At 35.0% G+C, this 13,019-nt stretch overlaps 3 protein-coding genes across 3 annotated transcripts; all 3 read right to left on the minus strand.

The window, feature by feature from the left end:
• LOC104779175 lies at positions 67 to 722 on the minus strand. The gene has a single exon (XM_010503559.2). It carries the CDS (start codon positions 662 to 664, stop codon positions 518 to 520), a length of 147 nt encoding a protein of 48 aa, XP_010501861.1. The 5' UTR covers positions 665 to 722; the 3' UTR covers positions 67 to 517.
• LOC104779183 (serine/threonine-protein kinase WAG2-like) lies at positions 3,186 to 5,691 on the minus strand. The gene is made up of 2 exons (XM_010503568.1): positions 5,527 to 5,691; positions 3,186 to 4,716 (listed from the first exon to the last, which is right to left on the minus strand). The coding sequence occupies exons 1-2, from the start codon at positions 5,629 to 5,631 to the stop codon at positions 3,358 to 3,360; spliced, it is 1,464 nt and encodes a 487-aa protein (XP_010501870.1). The 5' UTR covers positions 5,632 to 5,691; the 3' UTR covers positions 3,186 to 3,357.
• LOC104779196 (CASP-like protein 2A2) lies at positions 11,087 to 12,030 on the minus strand. The gene is made up of 2 exons (XM_010503573.2): positions 11,734 to 12,030; positions 11,087 to 11,639 (listed from the first exon to the last, which is right to left on the minus strand). Exons 1-2 carry the CDS (start codon positions 11,919 to 11,921, stop codon positions 11,291 to 11,293), a joined length of 537 nt encoding a protein of 178 aa, XP_010501875.1. The 5' UTR covers positions 11,922 to 12,030; the 3' UTR covers positions 11,087 to 11,290.

The following is a 13,019-nucleotide window of genomic DNA, read 5'->3' on the forward strand; positions in this document are numbered from 1 at the left end:
GTTTTATTAGTTTGTCGATGCATTGATCTGAGACAACGATCAAACAAGATCTTACATATAACCAAAAGAGACTTCTTTGGGTCAAAATGAAACCAAATCCAAAACTTCCCAAAGATTTCAAAGTATGAAACTCGTCTTCTTACATAACTTCATCCAAACTCCGCCAGCTCAATCGGCGGATAAAATCTCTCCTTTCACTTTATGCAAAATAACCCATGAAAACAAACAAAAAAAAAAACAAAACCAAAAGATTGACATCTTTAGGTTAAAAAAAGTAACAAGGGTTTTGCAGGGTTATTGCATCAATTGAAGAGAGAGAATCAAAAGTTCTTGGAGAGGGTTCAAAGCCATGCAACCAAACAGCCACCAACACCAACGGAGAGCTTCAACATCAATGGAGCTTCAAGAAGAAGGGACAAGGAGTTGTCCTAGAGGAAGGAGGGGATATATCATATATATATACATATATAGTTACATGTAGAGGTTAATCTGAAGTGAGAATTTCAAAGGCTTCTCTCTACTCATCGTCATGGATGTACCAGCAGCAAAGCATGGTGGCGCAACGGCGGAGAATGTAGAGACGAGCTCGTTGTTCTTTCACCAAAGAAACACATTTGCTTGTAAAGGCGTGACCTTTGTTGAACTTTCTCTTTAATCCTGCCATTTGGTTGAAACTTAGGGTGCCACCCAAAAAAAAAACCCTTTGTGGGTGGAGGAGGAGAGTGCAAATGAAATATTTCTGATGAAGGAGAGAAGGATTTGATCAGTATATATAGCTAAGAACAAGAGGAAGTGTAGTAAATAATAAGTAAATTAAGAGGAGATGAACATGGTCTTTTTATTTTATTTTATTCATTGACATTGAGATTTGCATGGCTCGCTTTTAATTCTCCAAGGAACTATACTTTCATGAAATCGTAAACATATTATATTATATCAGTGTCTCATCTATTATATCATGGACTGCCAAGAATATATATTATCTTATGCAAGAGTGTTATCTATATTTGTTAGTTTGCAAGTTTCTTTTGATATAACTAATCCTACACCGAAATAAAGACTAAATCCTTTAAACATGTGAAGTTATGTATTATTGATTTATTGTAATTCTCTAGGATTGAAAGATCAGTTTTCATTTGTCATTGTATATTGCTTTCTCACTAGTAGTATATCTGAATTTGAATATGCATGGTGCTATGTATGACATCTGAGTATGACGAAGGAGTATAAAATTTGGAATTTCGCTCTATCAAAACTGATTTCCTCTTATAAATAAAGATAAATTTAGTCTTGACAACTGATCGTGAAAATTATATTTTGTCTTTATATAAATGTAAGAAACGCGGTTAGCACTCCTACCAAAAAAAAGAAAGAAACGCGGTTAGCACAGCTGTGGATGCATATATAATTTACTTGTTTTAACCCTTAAAAGGAAATGATTATCCTAACAAAATTATTGAATAGGCTTCAACACAATTTTTTAACTCGAATAAGAAGAAGAAGAAGAAGAAGAAGAAGAAGAAGAAAGAGTAGAAAAGGGACAAAGGTGGGCTTAAAAAGAGGAGAGATGTTGAAAGAAGACAAAGCATTGAGATTGGGTTTAGGGGAACATGGAACCGGCAATCTTATCTTCGGTTTCTCCACTTGAGTAGGTTTGTTTGGTTCGCTTCTCTTATTTTAATCTTAACTTTCATATTTTCATCCTAACAATCTCTTACAGCATAGAACCATCCTATGCATCAAACCAGTCAAAATATATATATGTAAATAGCATTTTTTTTGTGTTTTCTATCAAAGTATACTTTAGACGTCTGTAATTGAATTTTCATTTGGTTTGTTTAACTTTGCAAGTTGTATGTTAAAATATGTAATTTATTTTACTTGAAACTGCATGTAAATCGGTAACACAAACTAATATGAACAATACCATATCTTCTAGATTATGGTCGGACGACCAACCATATCAAAGTGAGTTTGAAAACATTATCTTTAACCATTGGCATATTAAGTTATGAACACAAAAATCTGTATAAGAGATTATGACTGTTCCCGTTTCTCTTATCATTCGTTGCGGTTTTACAGCTGGGTAGAACAAAATCATCCCTCAATGATTTCTTCCTCATTTTTCTAATCAGTCCTGCATCACTTCGAGTATCAATTTCCGGATCACAACAGATTCGGATCACATTTATATCCTCACCAATCACATCGTTTTGTTCACATTATAATTATACACACCAATAATATATACAGTGTTGTATACACTATTGTCGGTCTAAAGGCTGCTAAGCCCAACCAGTATCAAAATGTTGATTAATGATGTTTCCTATTAATACGTACGTCCATGTTGGGGGTGGCATCCTCTTCTCAAGCAATTGTATTGAGAACGAATCGCCCTAATGGTCAGGGCCCAATATTTAACTCCAAACCATTTTGAATATAAATGGGTCTTGTGACACACTAACAGCCATTACTACGGAAATTTGTTCTGTGAACCATTAACTAGACTTGAAAATTTCTAAATTCTAATAGGAATCATGTATGTATCTATAAAAGAAAAAAAAAAACAGAAATCGTTTCATTTTTATTGAGTTGCAACCTTACAAATATGCTTTATCTTAATCCTTTTCACAACCGGTTGATCCGAAACGCTGTTGCGAAAATTCGTTGAATTACAAATTCGCTGCCTTTAAGGCTAAGAATAACATTGATATCAATTGAATTAGGCCAAAGTAACTAGTATCCTACTGTTACGTTCTTTCTTCACATGACTGTTTTTTGGAATAAAAGTTCAATTTCTGTATTTGGGAGAAGAAAAAAAAAGAATTATAATCGGACAAGCAACTTTTAATCAACAAATTTTGGCTTGGAGAGTAGCGCATACTCCATACTCCACCGTTATTTATTTAGTTACCTTCTTTTTCTATTACTGATTTTCGATTTTAAGTTTTTTTAAAAACTCACTCCTTTGGGTAGTTTATAAATAGTAGTATGGAGTATGGACCGTATGGTACATTGGTCCAGATAGATACCATCGCCGGAATCGAACACGTCATTGATGAAGCTATGCAAGTGCATGCATTCACTGAGTTTGCATTCCTTTGCTAATATTATATATATGTAGACGAAGATAAACAAAATAAATCAATGCAAGGCAAAATCAAAGACTGTTTCTTCTCGTATAATGAGTCGTATAATTTAACTTCCATATACAAAATCGTTGAATATCCTACTGTATACATACACTAATACACATCATATGCACGCCTTCTATATATATATTTTTGTTGTTTTAACCCTAAATCGTATGAGAAAAATTTGAAGAAACAAAAAAAAGAAAGAAAGCGTGAGACAGCCTTAAACACGTTTACGACTCGCGTAGCTTTTGCCCACATAATGGTAATAATTACTATTGCTCTGGTTTTTACTCCCACCACTAGAGCTTTTACCGCGCAGTAAAAAAGACAACGCCCTCCACAAAAACGACTTCCTCCGCCGCGGTGAAACTGCGGTCACGTGACCAGCATGTGCTCTAGTTGACGACTTCTTAATCACAAGACCTCTCACTTCCTCCGGTGGCTTGTAATGCCTAATCAACGGCCACTTAATCCCATCAAAAAACGGATGACGTTTGATATCTTGCGCACCCCTGGCGCATCCTAGCCTTTTCCTCGGGTCTTTCACCAAAAGCTTCTCAATCAAGTCCTTGGCTTTCTCCACCAGATCACCGTCCACGTGGAAACTCGCGGTCTTAGTGGTCGATACTATATTGCGCAGGGTTTGCTCTTTGCTCTCTCCTTTAAACGGCGTCGTTCCTTGTAGCATCTCGTAAAGGAATATTCCGAACGCCCACCAGTCAACTCCGCTTCCGTGTCCGTTTCCAGAGACTAGCTCCGGCGCAAGGTACTCATGTGTTCCGACACAGGACCTTGAAAACGCCGTCACTGGCTCTGCCGCGAACTCAGACACGATCTCTTCTCTCTCGTATTTTTCCTCCGTTTGCACGGAGAAGCAGCCGCTTCTTCTCCGACGAAGCGACGGAGATGAAGAAGTTCTCCGGTACCGGCGAGATTTAAAAGTAGGGACAACGTCAGATTTAAAACAGAGATCAAAATCTGACAACATGACGTGTCCGTCTTCACGGAGCAAAACGTTTTCAGGTTTGAGATCACGGTAGACGATCCCCATTGCGTGAAGATACTCTAAGGCGACGAGAACTTCGGCGGCGAAGAACCTAACCGGCTGAATCGGTAAACGGTTACCAGGTTGCTTGCGTAACAAGGTATGTAAATCTCCGTTTGGTGCATAATCAATGAGGAGACAAGTGTAGTGAGACTCGTCGATACGAGCGTAGAGCGTAGGGAGGAAAGGGTGGTCTAGCATGGAGAGGATCTCTGCCTCCGTCTCGACTTGAGAAAGCTTCTTCTCCGTCGTGAGACAGTTACGATCAATGACTTTTAAGGCGAATCTTGCGGAGGAGTCACGGAGGTTACAGAGGAAGACTCGGCCTAGGTTTCCGCTTCCGAGGTGGCGTATAAGTTTAAGGTGACGGAGATGGATGTTTCCATCGGAGGAGAGAAGTTTTGCAGATTTGATTGCTGACCAGTGAGGATCATGACGACGGTGGTTGACCGTGGAGGAGGAGACGGATGAGGTTGTTACGGCTGAGGAAGTGGAGAGTCTATCGTTGAAGCTTAAGGTTAAGCTAGAACGAGCGCTTGAGGAGGCGAATGTGCGGTCTGTGACGGTAGATGTGAAGCTGAGATCAAGATCGGTGTCAGGGAAGTAGAAATCTACTTGTTCCATTTTTGTTTTCTTGCTTCACTTTTTTTTGTGTGTGTAAAGGTCAGAGGATTCTGAGATATTTATAAAGATGTTATGGTGGAAACGTGAGGTGAGATGTGGTGTTTAATTAGTTAATTAGTTTGATTAGTTTAATTATGTTGATTGCTTAAATGAATTTTTTTTTGTGTTTGGGAGTTTTGGGAAGTTGGGAAATGACAAGGGAAAGTGATAATGGGTTTGACCTTAACGGGTTGTTTGTTTTTTATTTGATTCAAGTAATAAATAATTATAAAAACATAAGTGAAAGTCATTATGACTAATCTTGGGTGTGCAAGCACNTGGTGCATAATCAATGAGGAGACAAGTGTAGTGAGACTCGTCGATACGAGCGTAGAGCGTAGGGAGGAAAGGGTGGTCTAGCATGGAGAGGATCTCTGCCTCCGTCTCGACTTGAGAAAGCTTCTTCTCCGTCGTGAGACAGTTACGATCAATGACTTTTAAGGCGAATCTTGCGGAGGAGTCACGGAGGTTACAGAGGAAGACTCGGCCTAGGTTTCCGCTTCCGAGGTGGCGTATAAGTTTAAGGTGACGGAGATGGATGTTTCCATCGGAGGAGAGAAGTTTTGCAGATTTGATTGCTGACCAGTGAGGATCATGACGACGGTGGTTGACCGTGGAGGAGGAGACGGATGAGGTTGTTACGGCTGAGGAAGTGGAGAGTCTATCGTTGAAGCTTAAGGTTAAGCTAGAACGAGCGCTTGAGGAGGCGAATGTGCGGTCTGTGACGGTAGATGTGAAGCTGAGATCAAGATCGGTGTCAGGGAAGTAGAAATCTACTTGTTCCATTTTTGTTTTCTTGCTTCACTTTTTTTTGTGTGTGTAAAGGTCAGAGGATTCTGAGATATTTATAAAGATGTTATGGTGGAAACGTGAGGTGAGATGTGGTGTTTAATTAGTTAATTAGTTTGATTAGTTTAATTATGTTGATTGCTTAAATGAATTTTTTTTTGTGTTTGGGAGTTTTGGGAAGTTGGGAAATGACAAGGGAAAGTGATAATGGGTTTGACCTTAACGGGTTGTTTGTTTTTTATTTGATTCAAGTAATAAATAATTATAAAAACATAAGTGAAAGTCATTATGACTAATCTTGGGTGTGCAAGCACATGATCAAACACCGACGATTTTATATTTTAAGAAGAATACGAAGTTAAAGTGAAAAATAGCTCGAGAAATTGATTATAAAAAATGTCATAATTCATAACAATTTCTAAGTTAATTATTAGAGTAAAAACAACATAAGACTTGACGGGAAAATACAAATTCAACTTTTTACGAAAATTTTATTATTGTTTTAGGTTTTATTTAGGTGCGTAACAAAGATGAGGATGGAGTTTACAAAAAAAAAAAAAAAATTGGATGTGAAGAAACATATGGTCAGTGAAATTAAGTGGGGAGAGTCTGTGTGCATTAATGAGGCAGTAACAGCTTGTCGGCTGTAAACGTTCCTCAAAGTTAGCTTCATCACACTTACGTTACGTGTAGTTACTCTACAGTCTACACTTACGATCTTATCTATAACGTTTAAGGAGTATTTATATTCATTATACATTTCTACTACTCGTTATATCATGAGTCACATACACATAGACATAGTTAATACGTATTGCCAAATAGAGTAACTCACTATACTATTCACTATTTGCTGCTATTATTCATACTATTTTGTTTTAGACTTTTAGTCGCTACGCAATAAATACTAACTTATCACAAAGAAACTAAAAATAATAATCGACTAGCAAAACAAAAAAAATCAACGTATCTCATGATTTTTCACCTATCAAAGAAAGAGAAGAGATTACGAATGCAAACCATGCATGGGAATATATTAATTCTTAACGTGTTTTGGAAATCAAAAACATAATGTAAAAAGTTGTATGTGACAACTTATGATAATATTAGTGAATGGATTGAAAGCATGTATGATCTTTTCATAAATGATTTCAGTTTTGTTTTTGGTAAACAGCAAACATTTTGATTATGAAAACTATTTTCTATCCTCTCCCTAACGAAACAAGATTGAATAATTGGTGTTTAATTAGTTAAAACTTAAATTTTATCGTTTTTTTTTGTGGTGGGGGTCAGAAATTTAAAGAGGGATTCGCATGTTGAAGAGAATATGGGAACTGGATCTCCATGTGATGGGCCATTACTCAGTCTTCTTACCGTTGCGGGACCCACGTCGACTTTTAAAGTCTTACTTTGTCCGCCACGTGGCCAACATAGGACCCACCATTGTCGTGTTTAAAATTCGTTTTATAATCTTTTTGGGCAGGCCCTATAGTTTTTAAAACTAAATATTACTTATAATTTAGATTAATAATTCTTTCAATAATCAATTCTCATTTATTTCATACCTAAATTATTATTATTTTCAATTGAAAAATTATTCTTTTCTATAATATCATTTTTGTTTTATTTTACGATCAATTATAGTTTCGATCAATTATTCTTTTTTTTTTTGGTTAAAGTCGATCAATTATTGAAGTTATCAGATTATTAGCTCGTGGTTTGCTCGTTGATCAGGTTGATACATCATACATGGAGTTATTATCAACAACATAGACATCTTAATTAGTCTTAAAATAGCTAACGGGTGACATTTGACGATTAGTATATGGCATAAACCGGTCGTATAGCGAAGAGAANATTTATAAAGATGTTATGGTGGAAACGTGAGGTGAGATGTGGTGTTTAATTAGTTAATTAGTTTGATTAGTTTAATTATGTTGATTGCTTAAATGAATTTTTTTTTGTGTTTGGGAGTTTTGGGAAGTTGGGAAATGACAAGGGAAAGTGATAATGGGTTTGACCTTAACGGGTTGTTTGTTTTTTATTTGATTCAAGTAATAAATAATTATAAAAACATAAGTGAAAGTCATTATGACTAATCTTGGGTGTGCAAGCACATGATCAAACACCGACGATTTTATATTTTAAGAAGAATACGAAGTTAAAGTGAAAAATAGCTCGAGAAATTGATTATAAAAAATGTCATAATTCATAACAATTTCTAAGTTAATTATTAGAGTAAAAACAACATAAGACTTGACGGGAAAATACAAATTCAACTTTTTACGAAAATTTTATTATTGTTTTAGGTTTTATTTAGGTGCGTAACAAAGATGAGGATGGAGTTTACAAAAAAAAAAAAAAAATTGGATGTGAAGAAACATATGGTCAGTGAAATTAAGTGGGGAGAGTCTGTGTGCATTAATGAGGCAGTAACAGCTTGTCGGCTGTAAACGTTCCTCAAAGTTAGCTTCATCACACTTACGTTACGTGTAGTTACTCTACAGTCTACACTTACGATCTTATCTATAACGTTTAAGGAGTATTTATATTCATTATACATTTCTACTACTCGTTATATCATGAGTCACATACACATAGACATAGTTAATACGTATTGCCAAATAGAGTAACTCACTATACTATTCACTATTTGCTGCTATTATTCATACTATTTTGTTTTAGACTTTTAGTCGCTACGCAATAAATACTAACTTATCACAAAGAAACTAAAAATAATAATCGACTAGCAAAACAAAAAAAATCAACGTATCTCATGATTTTTCACCTATCAAAGAAAGAGAAGAGATTACGAATGCAAACCATGCATGGGAATATATTAATTCTTAACGTGTTTTGGAAATCAAAAACATAATGTAAAAAGTTGTATGTGACAACTTATGATAATATTAGTGAATGGATTGAAAGCATGTATGATCTTTTCATAAATGATTTCAGTTTTGTTTTTGGTAAACAGCAAACATTTTGATTATGAAAACTATTTTCTATCCTCTCCCTAACGAAACAAGATTGAATAATTGGTGTTTAATTAGTTAAAACTTAAATTTTATCGTTTTTTTTTGTGGTGGGGGTCAGAAATTTAAAGAGGGATTCGCATGTTGAAGAGAATATGGGAACTGGATCTCCATGTGATGGGCCATTACTCAGTCTTCTTACCGTTGCGGGACCCACGTCGACTTTTAAAGTCTTACTTTGTCCGCCACGTGGCCAACATAGGACCCACCATTGTCGTGTTTAAAATTCGTTTTATAATCTTTTTGGGCAGGCCCTATAGTTTTTAAAACTAAATATTACTTATAATTTAGATTAATAATTCTTTCAATAATCAATTCTCATTTATTTCATACCTAAATTATTATTATTTTCAATTGAAAAATTATTCTTTTCTATAATATCATTTTTGTTTTATTTTACGATCAATTATAGTTTCGATCAATTATTCTTTTTTTTTTTGGTTAAAGTCGATCAATTATTGAAGTTATCAGATTATTAGCTCGTGGTTTGCTCGTTGATCAGGTTGATACATCATACATGGAGTTATTATCAACAACATAGACATCTTAATTAGTCTTAAAATAGCTAACGGGTGACATTTGACGATTAGTATATGGCATAAACCGGTCGTATAGCGAAGAGAATACGAAGATGAATTAATAATTGATTTAGGTATGGTTTGTTCAAAGAATATGCTTACACTCAACTTATAATTAAGAACAAATTTTATATATGAATTATAGTCTACATATATATATACCAGATCAGATGATGACCGGTACATAATGATGCAAGTTGCAAAACAAAATCGTGAAAACATAAACATTGTTAAACCCAAGATCTGAGGAAAAGGAAAACAAACGAGGATCGGATCTTCCCCTAAGTTATATATGTTAACTGGTAACTGAACACAACAATGACAATATATATCATTATAAAGCGATTTGCATTTGAAGTAATGGGATTTTCTTTTAATCAACCACGTGGATTTTTGGCGTTTTGAATCGATCCATTTATACTATGGTTGATGATCGAGCGTGATTATAACATTATTATTACGTCCTTATCAATAATACAATTTCTATCATGCAAGTAGCCTTACTTTGCAATCTACGTACTAATGTGACTTACAGTATATATACAAAATACATGTAAGTAAGTATGGCATCACGTTAGCTATATCACTATATCACGAATGACCTAACTCTCATTGAAGATTTCTTGTTTTTATTTGCTTCAGTTTCAAATGCTATGAATGATAATAATACACTGACAGGAGAAAAGAAAACAAGAATTTGGAGAAGAAAATAATAATAATTGATGGTAGCAAAGAATCCAACCTGTATTAATTAAGAGAAACCATTAATATTTGAAGACAAAAGAATGCTAACCTTTCATGTGATGTAATAGTTCCATTTTGTCACAACTACTTCTAACAGAAAGAGAAACATCTTCTCATCTATGTGTGATGTCTATCAAATAAAATCTTTATAAATGTAGCTACATTGGTCACTTAAATCTCGAGATTAATCTGATCCGTGCCCAACATGAGAATGTGTAAATTATACATCATTTTTTCCGTCAAGACCTTTTTTTTTTTTTTTACAATTCTTCTTTCCAAGACCAAGATTGGAGTCATATATATATTAACGCCCAAAAAATAAGCATTGAAGTGTAAACCATAGTAAGCCCTTTTTGAGGTGCAATGCATCTTAGTTTGAATTCTTTATAAATGATGCGATGATTAGTTTGATTTATTTTGGTTAGTGTGTCCGAATCAAGCTCCCTGGTTAATCCAAAGCACTTTACTTCAACAAGTTTGAGATGGACTCATATCACATGGTACCAAACGTTCATTAAGATCAAAACAGAACAGAAGCTCCTAATCATCACCTTGGAGCCCACAACCAATTTATTTAATGAAATAACAACAACATATCATATGGGTTTTCAAATACATTGAACTATGCCCACTTTATAGGTTTAAATTATTTAACTATATAAATAAAATATCTAACTAGTAGCTTTAAAATATAATATAATGCTATTTACTAATTATAAACATACCCAACGGCCAACGCACCAAGGGACACACACACACCAAACACATCCTTTCCAACTACAACAAGTCTACAATTACTCTCCAGAAGTCAAACAGTGACGTTGACTAAGTAAAATCTCGGCCATGTCTCGTAGTAGACAATCTCAGCCCATATCTGTAAATAGGCTTTGTGATTGATTTATCCACATTTTGTAGTTTAATCACTGTCCGTGTATTATTACAATTGAACTACAAAATAATTTGTCAAAACAGTGACGTTCAAGGCAGTGATTCACTGAAGTTGTCAAAAAGTGAAAACAAAGCTCGTCGAGGACTAAAACCTTTCAGCCTTTTTCCATAGTTTGTTGAGATGGTTAAAGAGTTAGATTATGACAGTAGTTCAACCGACTAAATCCGATTATCTGAAAACTCAAAAAAGGATAAATCAATCAATTAGAGAAAAACATTAATATTTGGTTACTCTTTTATTCAAAGTACTCTTTCACTTCAAGTATTCAACCAAACAGGACCATATATATGTCTGTGTTCTGTCCCTCTTTGTTACTTTTTCTTTCTTTCTGTATTCTTCAACTTCGGTGCTTAGGGTGCTTCAAATCTGCTGAAGAGTCGATACGAAGAGATAAGCGAGAGTAACATATAGAGAAGGGAGACAACGAATGTGAACACAACCGATTCTAATGCCTTGTGACAGAAGATTCCATAGGAGTCACAAGCAGAGCTCCAAGTAATGGGTATGTTTCCATAGTATGCTAAGTAAACCGTCTCTGCAGATACAGACCCAGCCGCTAGAACCAGGTAGGTGACCACCTGATCAAGCAAGAACACTGTCCAGACTTGGTGCTTGCTTATTGGACATGGAAGGGCTAATATCGCGAGAGCAGAAATAAGAGAATACGTAGCACAAACGCCATTAGCACTCACCAAATACCTACAAGCAGGTAAAAAAAAAAGCAAAGGTTCATTGATTATTAAATGTCTAGTGTGAAGCAAGAAGAGATAGAGAGCTGAGAGAAGAAGGTAACATGAAAGCTCCAAGATTTGAGTAAGAAACAGAGCCAAAGTCGTTGGAGATGGAGTTCTTGATCATGATCACGAGACCCGCAATACTTAGAGCCATTGATACTACTCGCACGACCGCCTCTGCCGTTTTCTCAGTGCGGTTAAGCTCTAGAGCTGAGCCATCAATGGCTGTTTGATCGGTCTTGTCCATATTTTCTTTTTGGTGTTTTAAGGAAAGAGAGGTCTTTGTTTTTTATAATGTTAAGGGTTTCAAGTCACAATAGACAAAAGAGTCGCTCAAGCATTCAATATAGTCATGTGATTATATGCCGTCACTAGTCTCAGTTTTAGGTGACTCTTGTTTTGCCTGCTCTAATTTATCATTTTGTCTTCCAAATTTGGAATTAGCGTACTGGAAGTGAAGGGAGTTTGATATTCCCTCTGTTTTAAAATATAAAATGTTTTAGTTAAAACACATATTAAAAAATAGTTACTTTTAAAAAATTTAACCAATCATAAACAAGACTGCATAATATAAAATTAATCTAAAAGTTGTATAGAAAGTTGAAAACATCCTATATTATGAAACTAAAATATTTCTCTAAACATCATATGAAACGTAGGGAGTATTTGATTAGGCCTTAGTAATTAATGATAAATAGGTTGTTTATTTATTAATATGTCTCCCTTCATTTATGATTTTCGGATTTATGGGGCTATGTTCTCTCAATCTTTTGTTAAGAAAATTCATTCACATGAATGGTCCAGTCACCAGTGTATTGTGCACATGCCCAAGAGTTGGGTGGACTCTCTGACACAGCAAGAGACTTCCGTCCATGTTCATACCTTTACGTAAGTGATTTCAAGCACATTATTTTGTACGCTTAATTAAGTCGAGTTTAGAATATTAAATGGATTCCACCCACGGCTTGGGCGACCAAAAGAATTTGACCACCCGCAAGACAGATTGAACAGAATCAGAAATAGTTGAAATTAATGTGAATAGTATTGAATTCGTAGCACTAGTTATCGCATCAAAATGAGATTTTTAGTATCGACCGTTGCATAAGAGCAAAGCCATTGGTCATCCTCTAAAAATGGGATCTGAAACAATATTTTAATATCATAATATCATTTAATTTAAATTTTATTTGTTTTCTAAAGATCAACCAATCAAATGATGGTATTTAGCAAAAATAAGATTTCAGGGTGTCTTTAGAGGTCTCGGCAGAGACCTTATATCTTTCTCTTTCATCACTCTTTTATTACTTTTTGATTTTTTATTACTTTGATCCCCATCCAAGGATGA

The sequence above is a fragment of the Camelina sativa genome, chromosome 1 (assembly GCF_000633955.1).
Source record: "Camelina sativa cultivar DH55 chromosome 1, Cs, whole genome shotgun sequence".
NCBI lineage: Eukaryota > Viridiplantae > Streptophyta > Magnoliopsida > Brassicales > Brassicaceae > Camelina > Camelina sativa.